This window comes from Canis lupus, chromosome 19 (genome assembly GCF_048164855.1).
Source record: "Canis lupus baileyi chromosome 19, mCanLup2.hap1, whole genome shotgun sequence".
Taxonomy (NCBI): domain Eukaryota; kingdom Metazoa; phylum Chordata; class Mammalia; order Carnivora; family Canidae; genus Canis; species Canis lupus.
The window spans coordinates 36,919,057-36,942,858 of record NC_132856.1 but is presented as its reverse complement, the minus strand read 5'-3'; the positions used below and the strand labels follow the sequence as shown (position 1 = coordinate 36,942,858).

The 23,802-nt window shown below is 38.8% G+C and overlaps 1 protein-coding gene across 10 annotated transcripts in view; it reads left to right on the top strand.

Annotated features, from left to right (window-relative positions):
- The window catches only part of CACNA2D3 (calcium voltage-gated channel auxiliary subunit alpha2delta 3), a 945,543-nt gene that overhangs the window by 694,146 nt on the left and 227,595 nt on the right, over window positions 1-23,802 (top strand). For 9 of the 10 annotated variants that reach the window (XR_012011921.1, XM_072785849.1, XM_072785848.1 and 6 more), the window contains one exon: window positions 16,565-16,582. The exons of the other annotated variant lie outside the window; for it this stretch is intronic. Coding sequence is in view for 8 of the 9 variants with exons in the window: in XM_072785849.1 (XP_072641950.1) it covers window positions 16,565-16,582 (18 nt within the window). In the remaining variant the exon portion in view is untranslated. The remainder of the gene's footprint in view (window positions 1-16,564; window positions 16,583-23,802) is intronic. 10 annotated transcript variants of the gene reach the window in all.

Below are 23,802 nucleotides of genomic sequence, written 5' to 3'. Positions count from 1 at the left end.
TGCAGCTGTTTGGCAAGAGTTCCTTAAGCTCGTGTTTCAACCATCTCTTGTATAAATGCCCAGAATTCATGGCTGATTGAGCTACTTGAGCTTTGCACATGTAGACATTGGGAACATATCTTTGGGAAAGGTTTCATAGTGAGACAGATTTGGCTGTGTGACCCATACATACCAAACCCTGACCTCAAATGTCTTCCTGAGAGAAGTGGAGTTACTGGGGACAGAGCATCATTTTGTGAAGATGGCACCAAAGCCTCTGCTAGCCCTGTGCTAGAGCCCTGGTAAATGGCATAATACCACATTCAAGACTCCTTTTTTCTAGATCAGGGCATGCAGTGTCTTTGAGAAAAACTTGGGTTGATACCCCAACTTTGTCACTCACTACCCACACTAGCTTGTTCTGATCACTCTCGTGAGGCACAGGGTCCTCTTTTGTAATACAGGGGTTATGATATTTACTTCCTGTTACTACTGTTGCTTACTGAACACCCTCAAACATAATGGTGTGAAACAGTTACTTTCATATGTTCACACATGCTGTGAGCTGGAATCTGGACAGGAAAATCAAGGCTGTCTTACCTCTACTCCACAACATCTGGGGTTCTCACTGTGAAGACTCAATGATAAGGGTAGCTCAGTGGCTAGGACTATTACCCAGAAATATCTTTATTCACATGTCAGGTGGCAAATATTGGCTGTAAGCTAGGACCCCAGGTGAGCTGTCTGCAGGATACCTATACTGACCACACCAACATTGTCTTTCCATGTGGTTGCCTCGCGTAGGCTGGTTTGAGCTACCTTACAACGTGGTGGCTGGGTTTCCAGAGCAAAGGAGAAGTGCATGATATGTTTATAATCTATCCTTGGAAGTCACATGGTACCATTTACCCCATACTCTCCATTGAGGCAGTCACAAAAGGGTGGGCACATAGACTTCATAGGAGTGTCAGTCAGCATTACCCTGTAAGTAACTGGGGTATGGGAGATGTAGTTATGGCCCACTTTGGAAAATGCAATCTTGCATATGTGGCGGATTATATTGATTGATATCTATTATAAGAATATCATCATAACTTTGCCTTCCCATAATAAACACTGTTGGTCAAGATCTTTTCTTCTTTTTGTATATTGCTGGATCTTTGCTTCTGTGTTCACAAAGGATATCAGTCTGTAGTTTGGTGGTGGTGGTTGTTTCATATTTTTGTAATTTGCCAAGTTTTGATAACAGCCACCTAAAAAAATGGTTTAAGAAATATTTCCTTTTTGGGACCCCTGGGTGGTTCAGCAGTTGAGAGTCTGCCTTTGGCTCAGGGAGTGATCCCAGAGTCCTGGGATCAAGTCCCACATTGGGCTTCCTGCATGGAGCCTGCTTCTCCCTCTGCCTCTCTCTCTGTGTATCTCATGAATAAATAAATAAAATATTTTAAAAAAGTGTTTCCTTCCTTATCTTATTAAAAAGTTTGTGTAAGATTGCTTGATTTTTCTGTGAATATTGTTAGCATTCACTAATGAAATTTGCACCCAGACCTTTCTTTGTGGGGAAGTTTTTAATTCCAAATTCATTTTCTTTTACAGATCTAGGGCTTCTTAGGTTTTCTATTTCTTATATTAATTGTGCTCACTTGTATTTTTTAAAGGAATTTGTCTACTTCATATAAGTTATTGAATTTATTAGCAAAAGGATGTTCATAATATTCTCTTATGTATTTAGGATCTATGGTGATATCCCCCATTTCATTCCTGATACTGACAATTTGTTATTAGTCTGGATATACATTTTTAAACTTAAGGGATATTTTCAAAGAACCAGCTTTTGGTTTTACCAGTTCTATTCTTTTGTTTGTTCATTTTCTGTCACATTGTTTTTTGCTCTAATTTTTTAGTCTTTTAATTTTCCTCTGATTATATTGTATTTAATTTGATCTTTTTCTAGTTTCTTAAGGTAGAGCTTTGACTATTGATAGTACACATTTCTCCTTTTCTATTATAAGCATTTGAAACTATATGTTTCTAAGAACGAGTTTAGCCACATCTCACAACTTTTGATAGTTGCATTTTCACTTTTATTGAGTTCAAAATATTTTCTAATACTGCTTGTGATAAGCAGATTTTGTGATGCATTCGTTGTTTAGAAAAGTGCTATTTTCCAAATACTTCCAGATTTTCCTAGATATATTAGTTACAGATTTCTAATTTGATTCTCTTGTGTTCAGAGAATATATCCTATTATTTCAATAATTTTATTTCCTGACACTTGTTTTATAGCCCAGCATATAGACTTTCTTGGTGAATATTTCATATTTGTACTTGAAAAGAATGTATATTCTGCAGATATTGTGCATATTGTTCTAGAAATATCAGTGGGGTGACATTGTGTGATAATGCTGTTCATGTCTTCTAGATCTTTACTGACTTTCTGCCTAGGTGTTTTATCAATTGCTGAGAGGCTTGTTGAAATCACCAATGAAAATTCTGAATTTATCTGTTTCAGTTTTTGATTCTGCCAATTTTTGCATCATGTATTTTGAAGCTCTATTATTAGGAGCAGACATTATTCTTCTTGAGGAATGGACCATTTTATTATTATAAACTACTTTTATTTATCTCTTATAATATTCTTTGTCTTGAAGTCTATTTTGTTTGATATTAATATAGCCACCCAACTTTCTGTGATTATTGTTTTATATTGTTTTATTTATATTGGTATAAATTTGGTATATATTTCCATTTCTTTAACCTTTAACCCACATTTCTTTTTACGTAAAAGGTATTTTTGTAGGCAAAATGTAATTGGATCTCTTTTTCTTTCTATCCAATCTGACAGTTTCTACTTTTTAAATAGTATATTTAATCCACTTACATTTTTTGAAGATTTGTTTGAGAGAGAGCATGTGGGGTGGAGGGGGAACAGACGGAGGAAAAGGGAGAGAGAGAACCTCAGGCTGACTTCCTGCTGAGCACAGCGCCCAGCTCAAGGCTTGATCTCATGACCCTGAGATCATGATCTGAGCTGAAATTGAGTAAGGTGCTTAACCGACTGAGCTACCCAGGCACCATTTTTCCATTTACATTTAAAGTGATTGTCTCTATTGTTTGGTTTTAGAACACCATATTGTTTAGAAATAGCTGTCTAATCTGTTCTCTTATTTTTCTTTTTTATTTAACTTTACCATATTGCCATAAACAAGTATATGTATTATATATGTTTGTGCGGGTACACACACCCACTGAACTGCATAGGTCCACTTATATGCAGATTTTTTCCAATAAATACTGTATAGTGCTATAAATGTATTTTCCCTTCCTTATGATTTTCTTAATAACATTTTCTTTTCTCTAGCTTTCTTTATTATAAGAATACAGAATATAATGCACATAGTGTACAAAATACATGTTAATCAACTGTTTCTGTTATTTTTAAGGTTTCTAGTCAACAGTAGCCAATTTGTATTTAAGTTTCTGGGTAGTCAAAAGTTACATGTGAATTTCTGACTGCATGGGAGGTTGGTGCCCCAACCACTTTATCTCCACTATTGGCCTATTGGCTAAGCTATACCTCTTAGTTGTGCCCTTTGGCTGATTGTTCTAATGTAACAATTTGCATCTTCAACTTTTCAGTCTCCCTTTCTCATAATGGAAGTAACTTAAAACAGTTTACTCCATGCTCTCTTTCCATCCTACGTGCTACTATTATCATACTTTTTACTCCTACATATATTATAAACCCCACATAATACATTGTTTTTATTTTGCTTAAAATAGTTAATTAAAAAGTGAGGAAAAAATCTCAATGTTTACCCACATAGTTTCCATTTCTGGTCCTATTTATTCTTTTGTATAGAATCAAACTTGCATCTGGAATCATTTTCCTTCAGCCTGAAAATTTTTTTAAAAAAATCTTTTCTAAAGTGCAACTCCACTGACAGTGAATTCCCTCAGATTTTTTTTTTTTTTTTTTTTGTCTGAAGTGTTTTGTTTCACCTTCTTTGGAGGGATATTTTCACTGGATATAGAATTTTAGATGTACATTTTTTTTCAGTACTTTAAATCAGTGGTTCTGTTATCATTTGGCTTGCATTGTTTCTGGTGAGGGTCAATGATAATTCTTACCTTTGCACTATACATGTGTATTTTATCTTATTGATTGCTTTAAGATTTTGTTATGATTGATTTTCAACAATGCTGTACCTTGGTATTGGTTTTTTAGTATGTATTTATCTTGCTTGAGGTTTATTAAGATTCTTGGATTGGCATATTTATAAATTTCATCAAATTTGAGATGTGTAACCAATCTGTTTTCATTCCTTTTCAGTCTCTCATCCACTGCACATGATTTTGGAATTTCAATCACATATATATTCATCTGCTTGATATTTTCCTACTGGCTACTAAAATTCTCTTTGAATTTCTCTCTCTCTCTCTTTCAATTTCAGTTACTTCCATTGCTATATCTTTAGGTTCACTGATCTTTCCTTCTGAAATGTCTAAAGTGCAATACCATCCATCCCTGGCCTTTTCAATTCTAGAGGTTTTATATGGTTTTTATTTTTACTTGGTTTTGGCATTTCTTTTTAGTTTTCAGTCTTGCCTTCATAATGTTCAACTTTTCCTTTAAATCCTTGATTACATATTTAACAACTGATTTGAAGTCATGGTTTCTACTTGCATCATTTCTGGCTATATTTCTATTGATTGATTGTTTTCCTTCTTAAGAGTCACATTTTTCTGTTTCTGTATATAGCAGTTTTTTTATTAGCTGTTGGATATAATGACATCATGATTGTGGGCATTGTGGTAAGTGTCTGGGTTTGTTGTCTTCCTTTAAAGAGTGTTGAGTTCTATTCTGGCAGCCAGGGAATTTACTTATGTATGAGCTTGGCCCTTTAAATGCTTGGTTTTAAGCATTGGTTAAGCAGGTGTGTCTTTCAGTCTATGGCAAGTTTAGTTGTAATCCAAGGAACAACCTTTCTGGAGTTCCTACCAAATGTTCCAGATCTTTAACAGAAAATTCTATTCTAACTGGTTGGAACTTGTAAATTCCCAGCCATAGTTGAAGCCTAATAGATTTCTTTTTTTTTTTTTTTTTTGGCTTTCAGCTTTATTGAAGTTCCCCTCCCACCCCATCACTGCCTCTGTAATTGTGCTTTACCCACCAGTCCTGTGGAGTCCCACCCTACACATAGTCATTTTAATGTTAAACCAAAACTCAAGAAGACCTCCCTGTAAGTTTCTGAAACTCTTTCTTTGTATAACTTTCTCTCTTCAGTGTTCTATCTTTAAAATTTCAGCCACCTCAGCCTCTATAAACTCTGATTAATTCCTCCTCAATTCAGCACAACAACTAAGCTTTACATGGGCTCAACCTCCCTACTCTAAGATCTTGTAACTGCTTCCAGGCAGAGTATTGGAGTGATCATGAGTCTCACTTTGCTTTTTTGCCCTTCTAGGAAGTGAAGTCTGTGTTGATTGTTGACCAAAATCAAAGGAATTTTTTTGTGTGTATCCTGTCCACTTATTTACCTGTTTGTGTCGAAAGGGCTAATCCAATACTAGTTATGCTATCGTGACCACAGTAGAAATTTAGAAATAAAAGTTGATTAATTGGTTAGTTTGTTTTATCATCAAGATTACTTAATTACATTGTTTCATTTATTTATTCCTATTCAAGATGAACAAACATTGAGTTTAGATTACTGTTACCAGAGAATAATGATCATCTTTTTTTAAAAAAACTTTTTAAGACAGTGACAATTTACTGGATATGACTTAAGATAATTTTTATTGAAACGTAATACTACACTAAGTCAGTTTAATTGCAAGATGGCCTTATTTATGCCTCTTTCTTTATTCCTTGATCATGTTACCTAACTTAAGAATTCAATATGAAAAGCTCAGGTTTTGGCATTTGGATTCTGTCAGAAGTATATGTTTTAATGTGAACTTCAGAACTTTATTAGCCTCTTTGAGATTTGGGACCAAGTGTCAATGGTAAGACCTGACTTTCTTAACTAAGAGAAAAAAATCCTGTAATAGAAAAAAAAAAAAAGGCACTAGGAAATAAAGATATTTGATAAGAGTTACTCTGTTTTATGATTTAATTATAAACTAATCAAGACCATGAGAAAAACTTCACTGTAAATACACATGGACTTCAAAATTATAGGAACATGTGTTTGGCAAAGCGTGCTTAAGGATTGCCAAACACCAGATTTGGGGGATGGAGAGCAAAATGTATTTTGAGGGGTCAGCAGTTCTAGCATATTAATAGGTCTCCTTTCTACATGACCAAAACAAGCCCAAAGTAGTCTTCTGGTAGTCCATGTGTCAGCAGGTTTGACTGAAGGACAAAGCTCTCTTCTGTTCTACTAGTAGACCACTTAATTTTTAGTTTTATATTGTGTTCCTCTCATTATCCATTAACAGATTATTCGAAATTTTTAGAAAAAAAAACTAATTGGATCATGTGACTTGCTTATCCTACGGGGTCAAAAACAAGGTTTGGAGTCAATCTTAGTTTCCCCATCTTTGGGATATAAATGACTAGATCTGGTTGGTCCCTAGAGTTATGTGGGAATTTCTCATGAGGATGCATTCAGAGGCCTTAACTCTTGGCCTGGCTTAAAGTAAGCACTCAGCATGTGCACATTTTCATTGTTAGTAAATGACATCCAGTCTTGACTTGCAAAGTGCTCAGGTGCATAGAAGAACTTGTTCAACACATGGCTTTGGCAGTTCTTTCTCTTTCCAGGTGAACATAAAATATATTCATTGATGGGCCAAGGTGAAACCAATATGTAAGGGAAGGAAATGTTAATAGATTTTTCATAGAAGAAAACTTGTAAACTGCAATCACAGACAAGAATCACAGAGTGTGTATGGGGTTTCCTGAAGGATCTCCTAATTTGAACATCCACAGAGGATTATCTGTCCCCCACAGCTCACACCTTTACCCTCAAAAGTTACTTACTGTGTTCACTTCTGGAAGATACAAACTTGATAGATAAACTTGGCAGATAGACAAGATAGTCTTTTGCTTTTTCTTAATAGGTTATAATGTTTTCCATAGGCAGCAGGAAATGGAAGGACCTTTAAGTTATAGTGTAGAGATAGAGATCATCTGCTGTGAAATGTATACCTTACCAGGTTGCCCACTAAAGAGTATAGCACTGACACTGTGACCCATCCTTTTTGAGTATGCAGAATACATGTGTACTTTTTTTTTTGGCCCCTTTGATATTTTCTGTCTATATAGATGTTTTTCCACTGCAGACATGGAGGGTGACTGGAGATTCATTCACTTTATAATTAACAAAGGATGTGCATTGAAGGTAGGGTCTTTCTGGTCATCTTTCTTACAGGCCCAATATTTCTAGTTAAGTTGCTACACAGATTTCTTTGTGGTTCAACAGTTTGGCAGATCCCTGCAAACTCTCCTCTTGGAAGACATCTGTTGAGTGAAGTAATGGTTTCATTGCAAACTCTTGAGTTTTCATTAATTTTCCTCTGTGGGTTTCAATGTCTCCTTTTGTGGAGAGAGTGGGAACCCATTCATCTCTTTTGGAGGGTTTCAAGTTCTTTGGCTCATCATCTCCCCTGGTAAGACCTTCCTTGGAGGACCATTCTCGCCACTGCTGACCCTTCTGGGTCTCTGTGTCTGTGACCTGCCAAATGGGCTCTCTGCTTCCAGACATCAAGGCCCGTGTCTCTCCCAGGTGGCTGCAGATCCAGGTGATGGAAAGCTGAAAGAAAGTATCAGTACCTTCCTCTGTTGCACCCCTGTTGGTACTTCTCCTCCTACATCCCTTTCCTCCCCCCACCTTCTCAGTAAAATGTCTCCTTATATGGCCCTGAGTTGGCTCCAAGTCCATAGTCTCAGAGGAATTATATGACATGCATAAATTATGAAACATTTTTGCAAATTAAGTTTTAATTAAAACCAGCAGCTTAGAGTATCCAACTGGAAGCAGTCACAATGTTGAAAAGTGACACTGGTAGGATGGGAGTTCAGGAGAAGGTCTGAGTGGGTTTGCATCCTGTTCAGATATTTCCAAAATGAATCCTGCAAAAAAGAGCTTCCTTCCCTATCAGATCCTCCTTAATCTACACTGATCCCTGGACTGCCGTGTGAACCAATGTGGTTTTCAAACAGGAAATACAAATGCATCATGGTGGTGGTTTTATCTGGACTTTGCCAAATTCCCTTTCGATTCTACCAATCCATGTTCTCACAGGAAACTGATAGAACCTTGGGCTCCCCCACATTGCCAGAACTCAAGATAATTTTTCAGCAAGATGACCACACAAAATAAAGCTGAAGAATGACAATTTTAATTGGAAACTTATTTTTCCAATACAATGCAGAGTTCGAGCCTGATGAGAAATGACTTCTTATTGTGAGAATTTTTAGAACATTATAACAAGCAAAATGTCTGGGGCTTTCCCCCAGCTGATAGTCCTTAGCTATATGTAATGTGAGAATTGTTCTGGCCTGCCCATTAATAATCCACATTTTCCAGCATCCCCCAAAATGTCTGCCATCAAGTGAATAATTTATGCATGCTTGTTTTTCATCTAGGCAGGGCTCTACTGCTGCAACAAAAATACCAGGTCTTTTTTATCCAAAATTAAGTTTGAAAAATCTGACCTTTAGTTATCAATTTTCTACTAAATAACCTGGAGGTGCTAGTCTGCAGTAAGCAGGACAGTGTTCTCTGGAGACCCACAACAGAGCTAACCCTTTGGCCATTCAGGGATTTTAAAATTGAATATCCTCTGCTTTAACTCATTTGGACTGTGGAAATATTTAATCCATGTAATCTAACCTTTGAAAATTACTGGAAGATTTTTTAAGATGACAATACATAGTGCTGAGTTAAGGGTGGTGAAGTGAACATTGAAAAGTGAACATGGAATCCTGCTCAGAGTGTAAATTAGGACAGCATTCTAGAAAGCAAATGGACTGAAATATGCAATGCCCTTCAACTAATAACTCACTTCTTGAAAAGTTGAGAGTATGTGCAACAGTTTTACTACAAAGATGTTTATTACAAACATGTGCACACTACAAGGATGTTTATTGCAGTCATTTACTTTAGTGACAAGGAGAATACAGCCTAGATCATAAGTGATTTATCATATATTCGAATAATGGAATACTGTGCAGTCATTTAACATAATATTAACTGAGAACAACAATCGATGTTAGGGGAAAAAAATGGATGTTCTTGTCATAAGTGGCCTTAAATGTCTCCTTTTGCCTCTCTTTGATATCTGATTTTCTACAAGGAATATGCATTGCTTATATGATTTTTGTTTTAAAGAAACACTTTAAAAAGCAAGTATGTTGCAAAGAAAGGTCCTTCTATCCATATTTTTCTTGCTTTTAAACATACTGTTGGAAGAAAAAGTTAAAGTTCTATCTGTACCCCAAACTAGATGTTGAGAAATCATTAATAAACTGTATGTGGTCAGATAAGATAACACTAAAACTGATAAAGCAAGAAAATTTGGAGTACAGAGATAACCATTCTGCCTGTGAGTCTTTCTAACAAAGCTTGAAAGACTTCTCGGATATGAAAAAAAAATTCCAATGAGGACTTGAATAATTGAATATGATGAAAACAAAGAGACACATGCCCATTGTAAAAGTCACATACTGCCTAAGACAACTTATCCAGGCTATCCAGACACCTGATTCCAGGTCTGTGGGCCTATTTATGGACCACGAGGTACTTGGTTATTGGTATAATCTCTCATACATTGTAAGGTTAGGGACAACTCTGAAAACTCCAGAGGTTACAAGGTCAAGGGGTAAAAACAACAACTATTATGGGCCAAGGGCTGTTGTAGGTTCTCAGCAGGTATTTATCTCACATAATCCTCGCATTAATCCCTTGCTATAGTGTTACTATTAGTCTTGCAGATGAGAAATCTGAGCTCAGAGATTATTTTTTTATTGTCCACGTCCTCACAGTAAGTGGTAGACATAGGATTTGAAACCTGGTCTACCAGACTCTAAGGCTCTCCCCTCTTCATCCCTTCCTTCCTGCTTCTTTTACTTCTCTCCTTTTCCCTCTCCCCACAACCCTCCCTCCTTCCCTCCTTCCTCCTTTAACTTTCTCCTTCCTTCCTTCCTTCCTTCCTTCCTTCCTTCCTTCCTTCCTTCCTTCAACTCCAACAAATATGTCCTGAATGATTAACAAGGGCCAGATATAGAGCAGGTGTAGACCCTAATGATAAAACAATGAATACAATAGATGTGGGTCCTGGATGACTCTTAAATTCTTATGTGGAGAAGTAATTAAAAAATAAACAAGAAGATTACAGAAGGTGATGTATGCTAAGAGAGGAATAAACTAAATGATGCTATAGAAAGACACTCGGTTGAAATAGGGACTTCAGTTAGAGTAGATGCCACCAGAGCTGAAATCTGACAGATGGGTAAGAATTGGTAAGGCCAGGCTTGTAGGCAGTGTTAGGGAATTGACTTGGGCAGGGGACAGAGCATTAGCCAATCAGATAAAATAGCCATACAAAGCCTTTGAGGCAAGTGAGCACTGGCAAAGTACCAGGTTTATATGTTTCGATTATTCTGGACACAGTATAGAGACAGGACTGGGGGGAGGAGTCAAAGTGAGGAGACGAAGAGCAACCATGGTGGCTTGGCATGTGGTGGCGGAAGTAGATGGATGTGGGACAGAAACTACACTGCCAAATCTTAGCTCATCAGAGACCTTCTATGCTTGATGTGCGGGTTTTAGAGTTTGAGCCAATTAGCAGAACTTCCTCTGATATATAAGAGGAATAGGGATCTTTATCCAAATTGCTTAATGGAGAAGAATGGAAGATTATAAATGCAAACATGCACAAGAAAAATAAATGAACACAAGGAAACTTTGCAGCAAGCAGGGATTTATCGCTCATTCATAAGGCTTGAGGCAAAGGGCCAGTTTTACAAAATGGAATAAACATATGTAGGCCAGGCTTTTTTTTGTTTTACACAGTTGGCAGGAAAATACTTTGTTTCCCATTTGGTCTTTACATATTTCATAGTGAAATGTGTTGTTTTGATCAATAGATCTTTAATTGGAGTTTTATTTTTGAAAAGGAGTCCATTCAACTCTGGAACTTCATTGAGTGAGAGTGATGGATGGACATCCCCTCCATTGCCCCATGACTCTGTGCAGAAATCTGAGATAGAAATGAAATGAATGACAAAAGTTAAAACAAAAGGGCTCCCTTCCCTTGCTGGAGGCACTATCTCACTTTGAAGAACCTTTATTTAGCTTTAGGGACTCAGAGCACTCTCTGATCTCCTACCTCCCCCCTGGCTCTTCACTGCTCTTTTGACTGGCTCCTTTAGACTCACAGACCTCTACCTGGTGAGATATTCCTGTTCTGTCCCTGGCACAGACTCTCTTCTTTCTCCATGCACTCTCTGAGTGACCTTATTGGCATACTGACATTGACCACATTGCCCACCCTACACCTCTGCCTGCAAATCTAAGAGGCACCCTAAAACTGTCAATTGCAGACAAAACTCAACTCAATTGCTTTCCTCAAATATTCTCCTCCTTTTGCCTTCCTCTTTTCAGTAAATGGCTCTTCCATTTTTGCATTTGCGTGGATCAAAACCCTTGGAGGCACTCGTGATGTCTCCTTCTTACATATTACCATTTCAGTCTCCACTGTCTCTACTCTGAAATAGATCTTAGGTCATACCACTGCCTGCCACCTCCACCACAAGCACCCTGATTCAGTTCTCCATTATTTCTTATTTGGAATATTCACTGCCCTTCCTATTGGTCACCTTTCTCAATTTCTGTCTTTGCTGCTTTCTGGCCATGTGACCTTGTAGTTCCATCATCTGCAAAACTGGGGCAATAATAGAATTTACCTAATAAGGTTCCTGTGACTTTTGATTAAGTTGATAGAAGTGAAACAGTTAGAATGGTAGATAGCTGGCCATAGCTGTTATGTTTGCCTGTCATTACTGCTGTCTTCACCAGCCTAATGTGTGGTTTCCATCCTCAAGATAACCTCATAGCTCAGAATGACTGCTACAGAACCAGCCATCACATCTACCTTACTGGCAACAGGATGGAGTGGAGGGAGTCCTTTTAAGGACACTCTCTGGAAAAGCCACATCCATGGATATCTCATTGACCATGACTGAATCATTTAGGCACACGAAGCTCTAAGAGGGTCAGTTAGCTGACCCTGGCTAAAAGTTTGGTTTCTATTACCAAAATAGGAAAAGCAGTTAATGCAAGAGGGAGTAACCATACCATGAATGGGACGCATGTGGTATTATGAGGGCATGTGAGAGGGCACATGATGCAAGAGGTCAGACAAGGCTTCTTTGAGGCAATGACAACTGACCAGAGAAGTAGGCATTTGCTAGGCGCGCAAGGAGGGGCACAAGGGAGACTTCCAGTATGAGGAAAGGACAAGCGTAAATGTCTGTGACAGGAGAGGACATAGTAAATATTTATGCTACGTGGTTACATCATGCACCACACGCTGAGAAAAGTGGTAAGCTGGATTTTCCGTCTCCATCCAAACTCTCCCAGAAGGGGTGGTGCCAGAACTTCTTGGTCCCCTTTCCAGTATGGCATATGCCCAGACAGAACAGCCTGAGAAGTCCCCAAGTCCGTCAGAAGCTTGGGTTGGTGCTCAAGCCCTTGGTCTGCATGAGGAGCAGCACCTTGAGCCTGATGGATAAAACAGAGGTGGGGCTTCAGAGAGACTTGACTTTGACCCTCAGGTCAAGCATTTCCCAGCTAAGTGACCTAGGCCAGGTACTTAGCTGTTCTAAATGTTATCTGTTTCCTCATCTGTCAACCAGGGAGTTCTAACCTGGAGGTCCACTGTGAGGAGGACCAACATTGTGCGAGGTGAACAAGTGCTCAAATACCTGGTCCATTGAGAGTGTCCCCTACAGAGTGGCTTGTGCTGTCATCTTCAGCTTCATCACCTTTCCTCTCCTTCATTCTCTTTTGAAAGACACTTTCTCACTTTTTCCACATTTGAATGTCAGGTATCTCATGGATGCATTCAGGACCCAGCTTTTCTCTAGGAATATGGGAGCCTGGAGCATACCACTACCTACCTTCCTTCCTTCCTTCCTTCCTTCCTTCCTTCCTTCCTTCCTTCCTTCCTTCCAAGTAACTGGAGGGTGTGCACAGTTGGATACAGAATCATACACCTTGGGTGTGTTTAGCCTGGAAGGAAACTGAAGCTACCAGTGTAGACCCTTATGTAGTAAGTGAAGAAACAGATCCAGAGACTTGGAGGCTGATTGACAATGCCTAACAAGGTGGCTTTTTCAAAAGAGATGTTGCCTCACCATAGGCCACATGATGAGAAGTTCCCAGGCTGCTTTCATGTGAATCCATGGGTTAGTGAGACAGTCGGTATATATATAGACACCCACACCAGGCATGTGGGAATCCAAGAGTTCATGTCCATAATTCTGGCAGAGAGATTTCTTTTTCTCTTGAAAGCTGTCAGCTTGGATTATCAACATGGTGTGTTTGTGGAGGTAATGTGGATTCAAGGCAGTTACCCCGATTCTCTTTCCCTAGCATCTGCCTTAAACATAACCTAGAAACAGGGTACCTTCTTTAACAAGGAGGACACAGGTTACAGGCACAGCTTAGAGAACTTCTTAAAGACTTGCATAGAGGGTAAATACCCTCATGCTTTCATGGTGCTTTTGACCAAGCAGGGGAGAGACATTAAGCAAATATCGGCATACAAATCGTAGATGTACTCAGAACTACAAAGAAAAAGTGCAGGAAGACCTTGAGAGATCATTGTGTCCAGGGATATGGTTTGCCATTCCTTAGTTTTTAGCCCACAAAGGACATTGCTATTTGGCTCTTACATTCTTTCCAACAAAACTCAGACATAACTTCAGAATCCTCCTCAACATGGCCCTCCAGACAGCCATTACTAATCAGTCAGACTTGGCTCTCAAGACGAAATCTATTGGCCATCCCAGATTTGGCCCATTTCCCAGCCCTCCCTCCACCATCCCTTTTTACAGACAAGCATCTGGCCAAAGGCTGGAAGGCACGTGCCTCAAGACTCCAGCCAGAGGCCTCAAGTATCTGGCTGGTCAGATTCCCAGCTCAGGCATGCGTATAGTTTGTGACTGTTGGGGGGATGATGTATCGTCAGGGGAGCTGACTCCCAAGTAGTAGCATCTGTGGCTGCTAATGATCTGATCTAAATTTGCTGGGTTCTATTCTGAAGCTCCTTCTCAGAGGTCCAACCTGTTGAGGGCACTGCAAGCTATAATTTCTCTTCCTTCAAGGCACCGATAGGAAAGTGGCTCTTTGTTCTCATGAGTTATTTCTTGAGGAAAATATATGTTTTGTGGAGAGTTTGAGGACAGTGTTAAACTAAGGACATCACCACAAAGTCCTAGTCTCTCATTTTCCTTTTCTTGTGCTTAAATGGATGAGTCAAAAAGAGGTGTTTCCTGCTCAACTGAGATGAAGCTTCCAGAAAGAAAGGAAGGGTAGCTCTCCTTTCAGAGGCCTGTCAAGTCCAGCAGTTTATGCAGGGCTGAACCTTGGTATTTATTTTACAGTTCATCAAACATTTGTAATTCACTGGGCCCCCCATGCATTTCATATGACAAGCTGTGATTCAACACAAATGCTTTCCTAAGGAAATGTGCATTTATCATTCCCTTAATGTTCATGTCTCTAAGGTTTCTTTTCTGTCATATGAAAAAATATTTAATATTCAAGAGACTTTACTTGAAGGGATCCCTCATTTTAGGTTCAATTTCTCACCTCTTAATACATATTTTCTGAACTCTTTAAGAAGCACTGGAGGAACTCATAAGCTTCCTTATTGAATACTGGTCACCATAACCATAAGTAGGATAAAAGAATCAGAAAAGTATGCTTGTACTATTCCTGTTTCCTTAAATTGAGAGACCTTTGGGGATAAAATTGCTTGAAAAATGAGTGTTGGAGAGGTTGGGCCTGCTTTTCATGGATATATTTCCAATTATTCTGTAGATGTCTCTGAGATCCAAGACATCTTGTTGGTTTGGGTCTATACCTTCTGTCCTTTGCTGGGCTCTATCCACAGGTACAGGGCTTTAGGAAGCCCTGGTCTTAGTGCAGATAAAGAGCGCATTCTTCCTAGGGTTAAATGAATGGGAAAGGCAAAAGGTTCAAATGATACCCCTAGGATTTCAGGTTTAGTGGTCTTGCATCTTCTGGCACTTCCAATGTTATAAGCTCTAGAGAGACAGAGAGAAAAGTCTGCTAATTTCCTAGCATTCATGGCCTTTATTGTGTGAGTTGGTTGAATGCACATTCTGAAGTCAGGCAACCCAGCTCTACAATTTATTATCTATGGGACAGTATATAATTACTTATCCTCCAGGTTCCATTTTATTTTCCATCTGTAAAATGGGTAATAAGGGTATCTAGTACTGGGTTGCTTTGATTGGTGGGACATTGCAAATAAAAAGCTCAAAACAGTGCCTGGTGACAAGCTCACACACAATAAATGTTAGTCTCTATGATGGGAAGTAAGTCTTGAAATTGATGTAACTCCTAGATTTGGTATTTAATACATAGATAATGTAATTTCTATTTCAGAGTGGGAAAATGCTTTTCAAAACATCACATGCTCTAATGGCAGTCACAAATACAGTAGCATTAAACCACAGCCTAATAATCTCAATGTTGAAAAATAGACAAGTATGTCTCATAAATGTTCATCTTTTCCCATATACCTATAATTTCAGTTTCTTGCCTGTACCATTTGGAAAGCTATTATGTCTTATTTTATGGATTAACTCACTGTCTTTTCGTTGCTCTTAGAGTATCAGCTTTACTTCAAGTGCACAAATCCTTGTGCATGCTTCCTTAACCACCAATAAAGAGAACAGTTAATATGCTACAAAGCAAGAAAAATTGACTTTAAAAACAGAACATTTTTCTAATGGTCTTACCTTTGTATACAGAAAGGTTTCTCAACCTTGGGCACAATCAACATGTGGGCTGAATAATTCTTTTTTGTGAGGGCTATTTCGTGCACTATAAGATGTTTAGCAGCATCCCTGGTCTCTACCCACAAGAAGCCAAGAGCTCTGGCTCCCTCCCCTTCCCTCCCCGGTTTTGACAATGCCAAATGTCTCTAGGCAGTCCTTCTCCACTAGGAAACCATTGGCATGCAAGAAGGAGGAATTGGGCCTTGGAAATGTGTGTTTGGGACTGCTGAACAGAAGAACCTCAAGTCTAGCACTGCAGGAAGTTGCCAAACTGCCTGCACAGGCATGGTGATTCCCAAAACATGTGCTCACAGATTATCTGTTGATCCTACAGATTCAGACAGCAGGTTGAATAATCAACACCATAGCTTAATTTGGGGAAATGACTTGGCTTTAGTTTTATTTCCCTCTTTTTCTCCCAGTTTTGGTTTTTCCATTTGCCAGTGGTGACCAAATGAAGTTTTACAATTAATCTTGACTTTTTAGGTAATGATTGCTTTTTTTCTTTTCTTTTTGTTTTGTTTTCCTGTTATTTTTCAGCTCCCTCAGGCACAAAAGGTAAACTCTTTCCATCACATTGCAGTCATCCCCAAAACTTGCAAATTGTGCATGTCTCTCCATGATTTTGTGCATTCAGTACTGCTCATGACCAGTGAAATGGTTTTCCCTCTTAAAACTTCAAAAACTTGAGGTTGGGCAGGAGCATAAAGGCCAACAAATTCATCTGTCCACTGTCTCCCTGCCCAGTTTGTCCCATCAAAGAACCTTCTTATGGACAGTAGTTTGAAGGCAGCTCTGTACCCAACCATTTTACTAAGAATTCTCAAAGAGTAAGTTTAGCACAATCCTTCAAACATAGCATTCCAGGTCTTCCCTGAGGTACTTTCCTAGGGATGCAGCTAATGTGAATAATTTGTAAGGCCCAGTGACTAACTGTATAGATTCTGGGCTCTTAAGCCAAATCTCTGAAGACTCCCCATGGGTTTCATTAATTGCAAAATCAATAGCTCCTTTGCTTGTCTCATTGCCTGTACCACCTGGAGAGCATTAGAGCAAAGTTCTTGCCAATGTCAGACCCTTTCACTGGTCCTCATTGTCTGTCTGAGATGATCTGGTTTCACCATGTAGACTGTCCTCTGTCCAGTAAGATTCCATGTGATTGCCATGCTGGCTTTGCTGTGTTGTCCCCATGGCATGTCATTGTATCTTAAGGACAGTTATGGAAGAAAACATGACACATGATGCCTGCTGACTTTTTCTGGGATATTTCACAAACACAAGCAAGATTTCCAGAAGACACAGTGATTTCTGGGGGCCAGATGTGGGTTGGTTTTGTTTCAAGAGTTGAGGTAAGGCACCTCCCCGAAATGTAAGCAGTACTTCCCAAGCTTTCCAGTTTGGAGCAAAGATGATTTGATTCCTTCCTGTTGAGAGAGATAGCACAACTGCTCTACAAAAGACAGTCTGTTCAGACCATATGGACAACCAGAGGCCTAGAAATCATTACACAATTACTCAAATATATTTGAGATATTTAAACAAGGCGAGACATGCTAGTGTGTGACTTGGCTTGTGGTAATGTTTGATTACACTTGAGTGCCATCACAAAAAGACTGAACACTTCATTAAAAGTTAAAGTATTTGAGTAGAACAACAGCTTCCAGAGTAAATATATGATCAAAATTTCACATTATCTGGAAGGATTGGCATCTTTAACAGGTCATGCTTTCTTAATTGCCCGCATTTGAAATTTCTTTGTAAAGAGACTTAACAAATTTAGTGCCTAAAACTAGACCGGCCTCAACTTCCTGGCATTTCTTCATCAAATTTCCACTGATCCATATACAGAAGCATTCTGTTGTAGAAGATTCCTCATGAATTTTAGGTGCCATCAGCTGTGGAATTTTAAACCAAGATTCAAAACAAACCCACACAGAATATGGTAAGACCAAAGGTCGCTGGGACACATGGTTCTTCAATAGCACTTCACTCCCTGCCATCTTTCCTTCTGTCATTCACATCACATGCCCTGCAAATAGAAAGTTTGTAATTGAGGAGGATGCCCCAGTGCCTTTCCAAAAGATGCTGGACTGACTGCCCAAGGACTCACTGTGCAGCCCCATATCACAAGGAATAGCTCTTCCCTCCTATTTCTCACCATAGCTATAAATCGTCTTCTTATTGAAATAGAGAAAGGTATTTACCTTAAAAATTATTAAGAGCCCTGCATAAAATGGTTTCAGAACTTCTTGGAGTCATTTCTGGCCAATTCAGTTCTTTGGAGAAGGAGTTTAAATATAAACTTTGGGATCTGGGTTAGAAGGTGAAGGCAGCTGAAGAGTCACACTGCAGGTGGAAGACACCCTCCCTCAGGGCAGCTAGTCTCAGCTGCTGATGTATGAGTACCTATGCCCTCATGCTCTCCCCTCTCCATCCCAAGCATTACTTCAATGACTCTTGCAGAAGACTCTGCTAGAAAGATAAGGTTTTTAAGAGTATCAGCTCCCCTCAAACACATTGTCTTGCTGCTTGACCAGCAAAGGACTATGGGGGAGGGGGGTTTTGCATCCTAGCCTCCATCCATTTATGACCATTAATTAACTTCTCTAAGCTTTAGGGTTCCTTTTGTTTAACAAGAACAATAGACTAGTTTTCCAGTTTTGTTATGAGAGTTCTTTCTCTTACTTATGCCTAGCACAGAACCTGATATAAACTAGACACTCACAAAACTTTAAGAGATTCTACTACCATTTGTTTGTCTTGGCTTCTGATCCTCTAGAGCAGCAGGTCAAGAGGGCAAATTAGAATATCCCATGTGATGTGATGGTCTGGGGCCTCCAAAGTGATTTGTGGTTCTTACTCAAGCCTAGTAAATTATCAGGAGATGACAAAAGAACTAGGAAGATATGTGATGCTCCTCTATTTCATTAAATACTCTGCATTACCTGACTTCACCTTTTACACGGAGTCAGAAGGAAATGCAGAGTGGGCTTGAAACCCTAACAAAACAAAGGTTTCCAGGAACAATTGTTTTGAGAGATTTCTTCCCAAAGCCTTTGACGTTACCCAGAAATTTCACCCAACCATGGACATGATTATAATGAGCCCCTTCCAAACCCAAGAGTTTCTTGTTCAGGGGGTAAAAAGGAGGCACCTCCAGCTGTTAACATCTTTGGCCTGCTTTTCACATGAGGTCATGGGTGCATACATTGGACCATATGGTGTCTGCATTTGTGCTGTGTTTTTGTTGGAATCCCTCTTTGTATCATCTGCAACTGTTTTCTCCATAAATATTTTAAATACTTATGTCTCTGTAAACATGCTTACTTTAATCTCTTAGCTGATCTATCACTAAAAATGTCCCATTTGGGTGTCCCTCATATGTATGGTAGTCATTAATGATTGTTGGCTAGAGGTTATGGTTTTCATAATTCTGATATTTTGAGGGTCTTTCAAAACTTATCTTCTAGCTTATGACTATTTTCTAGAAGAATGGTTGGCAAAAAGAGTTTCATTTTGTTTCTCCTGTGATTCTTAAGCACCTGTGAGATCATTTATAGAATCTATAAATTTCAACTCTTGATATTACATTGAGATAAGTACCAACTGGTGATATGCCCAATCTGTATTAAATATTTTCACCGAAGGCAGGGAAGTGTCCTAAAGTTTTGGTTAAAAACTATGTAGCAATACAGATCTAATGCCCTCTAGCCATCACAAATCTGTTCTTTACAGTGGAAATTGAACCACTTTCTCCAGTGGATTGATTGTCCTTGAATTGAACAATGAAGAAAGATCCATATGCAAGGAAGGTTGCCCTTTTTTCCCCTTATATAGTACTTCTTAGCTTCTACAAAAATATTGAGGAGATCCCATTTTATAATAATAACACAACAGAATTACCCAGAAACATTTACAATTGTCGTTCATTGGAAGAATAGTTCATTTTTTTCAAACTGCTTATTCACTCAGGTGGATTTTGTCTATAAGAAAGAAATATCAGTTGTTCACTGCATGATTAATCACTGTAGAGTGGGGGCCTGGAATACTTAAAGGCAAAAATACTCTTGGGGGAATTCCAAATTTGGCTGTGTATGTGGGTTAACTCTTCACCCATCGGTACCCCCTTGCCTTTATTTTGCACTGCCTTGACACAACTTTGTCACTCTTTGTCAGAGAGTGTTTTGTGAAAGTTTCAAAAGTGCTCTTTCTTGCCCGGCACTAGATTAGTTAATATCAGTCTGAAAATTCTGAGCAGCATAAGCATTTTTCCCAAAACCAGAGTTCAAGAAAACCACATCTTTAATCCTGTTTGGGACAGCAATTGATGCATTCAGGACTGCACAGTATGGCAAAACGATCCCTGTTTAATAGCCTGACTACATGTTTTGTTTCCTGTTAGGAATAGCTAACTTGCCTTCTTGAACAAACACAGCAGGGCTCAAGATCTGTTGTTCTACGCCTGCTGTGATATTCTGTGCTGCTTAACTTGTATGAGGACTCAGGAGTGCATAAATTAGCTTCTTAAATGGAGGTCGATTTGGGGGTTTTCTTTCAGGATGGAACTGGTTTATTAATATCCCCCCCTGAGTGTCCATGGGATCCTGAATCCATTTGCATTTTCTTTGTGTCCTTGTTTATATTATATTTAGGAGGGATAAATGGAAGCATTCATTTCCCTAAAGTTTTTCTTCCCCTTTTACTTTTTTTCCCCTCTTCTTTCTTTCATTTGTCTCATGCTTTAGGTCCAAACTTGTGCAAGTAGAATCTGGCCTGTTCTTATCTCTGGGTAATCAGATTTCAGCGATCATGGGCATCATTTATCATTCTTCGCCTCATTTAACTTCTGTACTTTGAAATGTTGAATTAATCGTCATTGAAGATAGAAAATTGAAAGTTTGCAAAGCTGCTGTTTTCATAGAACTGTAGGTCTAGTGATTTTAGTGTTCCATTACAGTTATATACTGGTGAAATCCATGCAAATGAAGTACAAAACTAGAGGTGGTAACTATTTACATTTGGTTCTGGTTTATGACTCATTTGCTTTTACCTTTACTGGCTTTGTGTGTGAATTATTATATCTTGTTTTGATAACCCTGTTTTTACCCCCCCTTATCATTTACTGTTTTATGAGAAAAAGTACAGGCATCTTTTATATGCATTCCCAAGTTGGGGCTGTTAAGATTGACTACACTGAGTCTGTAAGATGGTAGCAGCCACTTGAACTCAGGCTGCCACTCGAATTAATAGATCTGTTTTGTGAATAAGGCCAGGGAAGCAGAAACCAGAGCAAGTCTAGCCACTTCAGCTTTCCCATGGCCCGCTGTGTGGGTGTATCCATGGCAGTCCAGGACAGCTGACGAAGAAGGTATATTTGGCCCGTTTCATATCCATGTGAGTCTTGGCCAACCCCTCTCCCATGGCCCTATCCATCTCTGTGTTTGAGACCATAAATATAGAAATGCAAACCCCTCAGATTGAAAGTGCATGGCTTCCCAATGGCAGGATGGCTGATAGAACAGCACGCAAGAACTCCAGTGTAAGCCTCATGTGGATTGATGGGGGACCATGGAGTTCCATTCAGAAGCAGGATAGTGTTTGCATTTCTTGTTTGAAAAAGCTAAGTGGTTAAGTTTTTAAAACCTCATAATATGTGGTTACTTATATATCTGGAAAAAATGTTTAAGTTTCATCCCATTTTCATATATACTGAAGCTTTCACAGGATTTTATAATACGGATAAAAGCAAAGTAAGAACCAGAATTCAATTATGAAAATATGGTTGTTGTTTTTTATTTATTTATTTATTTATTTTAGTTCATAGCTTTTACACTGTTAGGCATGAAAATTGGTTAAAAAAATGAAAAATCTCCAAGAATACATTGCTAGTACATATGAAGAATTTTCACACTTGCATGTTTTAACCCAATAATCTTCTTTTGTGGAAAGATTATAACCTAAATTGGTCAGCGACCTGCAATTTTATCTATAATGAGGAAAAGAAGAACCAAAATACTCACAATAGTAAAGTGGTGGCGAAAGTCATCAAAGTTCCGAAGGATAGGAAGCCATTATAAAATTGTGGTCAAAATGAAATTTAATAATATAATAAAATAAATTAGTTTTAAAATCAGAATGTAACATTTTATGTACATTCTGTTCTCTGTGTACATGTGTGTGTAAACATACAGATTTACAAAACAATACTGGAAAGAAATGCACAGGCATGTCTAATAGTGAGTATTCCCCTCTGAGTAAAGAACAAATATTTTGCTTTATTCTTGATACATTTCTGTACTTCTCAAACCCTGTGTGGTGAGCATGTATTTTTATAATTAACTAGTTATATTTCTAATAATAGTGAAGTAAATCCACTACTAATAAATACATTAAATGGGCAAACAAGGCTTAGCCCAATAATTGTTTGCTGAGCCTAACTCACTCCGGAAACAAATGTAATACTGGGAAATCCAAGCTCGGTTTTATTCTATTTTATTTTTTTAAGATTTTATTTATTTATTAGAGACAAAGAGAGAGAGAGAGAGAGAGAGGCAGAGATACAGGCAGAGGGAGAAGCAGGCTCCATGCACGGAGACCGACGTGGGACTTGATCCCAGATCTCCAGGATCATGCCCTGGGCTGAAGGCGGCACTAAACCGCTAAGCCACCAGGGCTGCCCCCAAGCTTAGTTTTAAAAACACACACACAATTACATTGATTCTTGGTGCAGACAGCTCTGATCAGACAGTGGCAGTTTATCAATGATGTGTTGTCCCATGGGAGAAATCTAAAAAGTACCTTTGTTTATCAAAACTCTTCTTTTTCCAACAGAAAGAGAAATCATCTCTGATCTTTAGTCAAAGGCCCCATCCATGAGATCCTTAGAGCAGCACTGACCTGAGGCTCTGCAATCCATGAAAATGCTGGTGCTTGGTTGAACCTTGGGGGCTACCTACCCTACACACACCTCATTTAGAGGTGTGGCTTGTCCTACTTGCAGTACAGTTCAGTACAGGGCTGTTCGGAAGGAAAGGCTATGTGGACTTTTAAATGGGAAGAATAGAGCAGGTGAGAGTGACATTTGCCCCAGTTGCTATTTGGAGAGTACTATTCCTACACAGTCCAGCCCTTTGTGGTGTGCACGCGTGATGGAATGAAGCCATCCCACTCTTATGGCAGAGCAAAGACAGCCCATTTGTCCCACTGCAGGGTTGGCTGGAAATAGAGAGGAGGCCCTGCCCTGCCAGTCCTTCCTGGCAAACTTAGGCCTAGGACACCATCATCCTGAGCCATGGTTTTCTTCTTGTAGCAATGGGTGAAAACATTCCCTTTATAGGACTCTTCTGGGAAGCACACTAACAGAATGCCCGACCGGAGGGGAAGCTGGCCATGGCAAGAACAATACTACCTATCATGCTAGTAGTATATCTTGTTTAATAGAAACTGATTTGACACAAATACATTAGAAATGGTTTTGAAACACTGATGTATTCTGATGTTCAGAAACAAGCAAAAGAAAAGTAGGCATTTTTGTAAAGCCAAAAACCAAGAATTGATTTAAAAATCCCTAGTATCTCCAAGCTTTCTAGTCCCAGACCTAATGTTCAGTGACTTAGGGATTCGAAGTCTTCTTTTAAAAATTCTCATGTATTTAAGATATGTGAATGCTTTCTACTAGTTGTTTAAATCAAACACAACTATAAAATATGACTGTCTTGAGGTATTAAAATAATACAAACCTTACTTGTAACATTACTAAAATGAAACTGCCTTGTCTT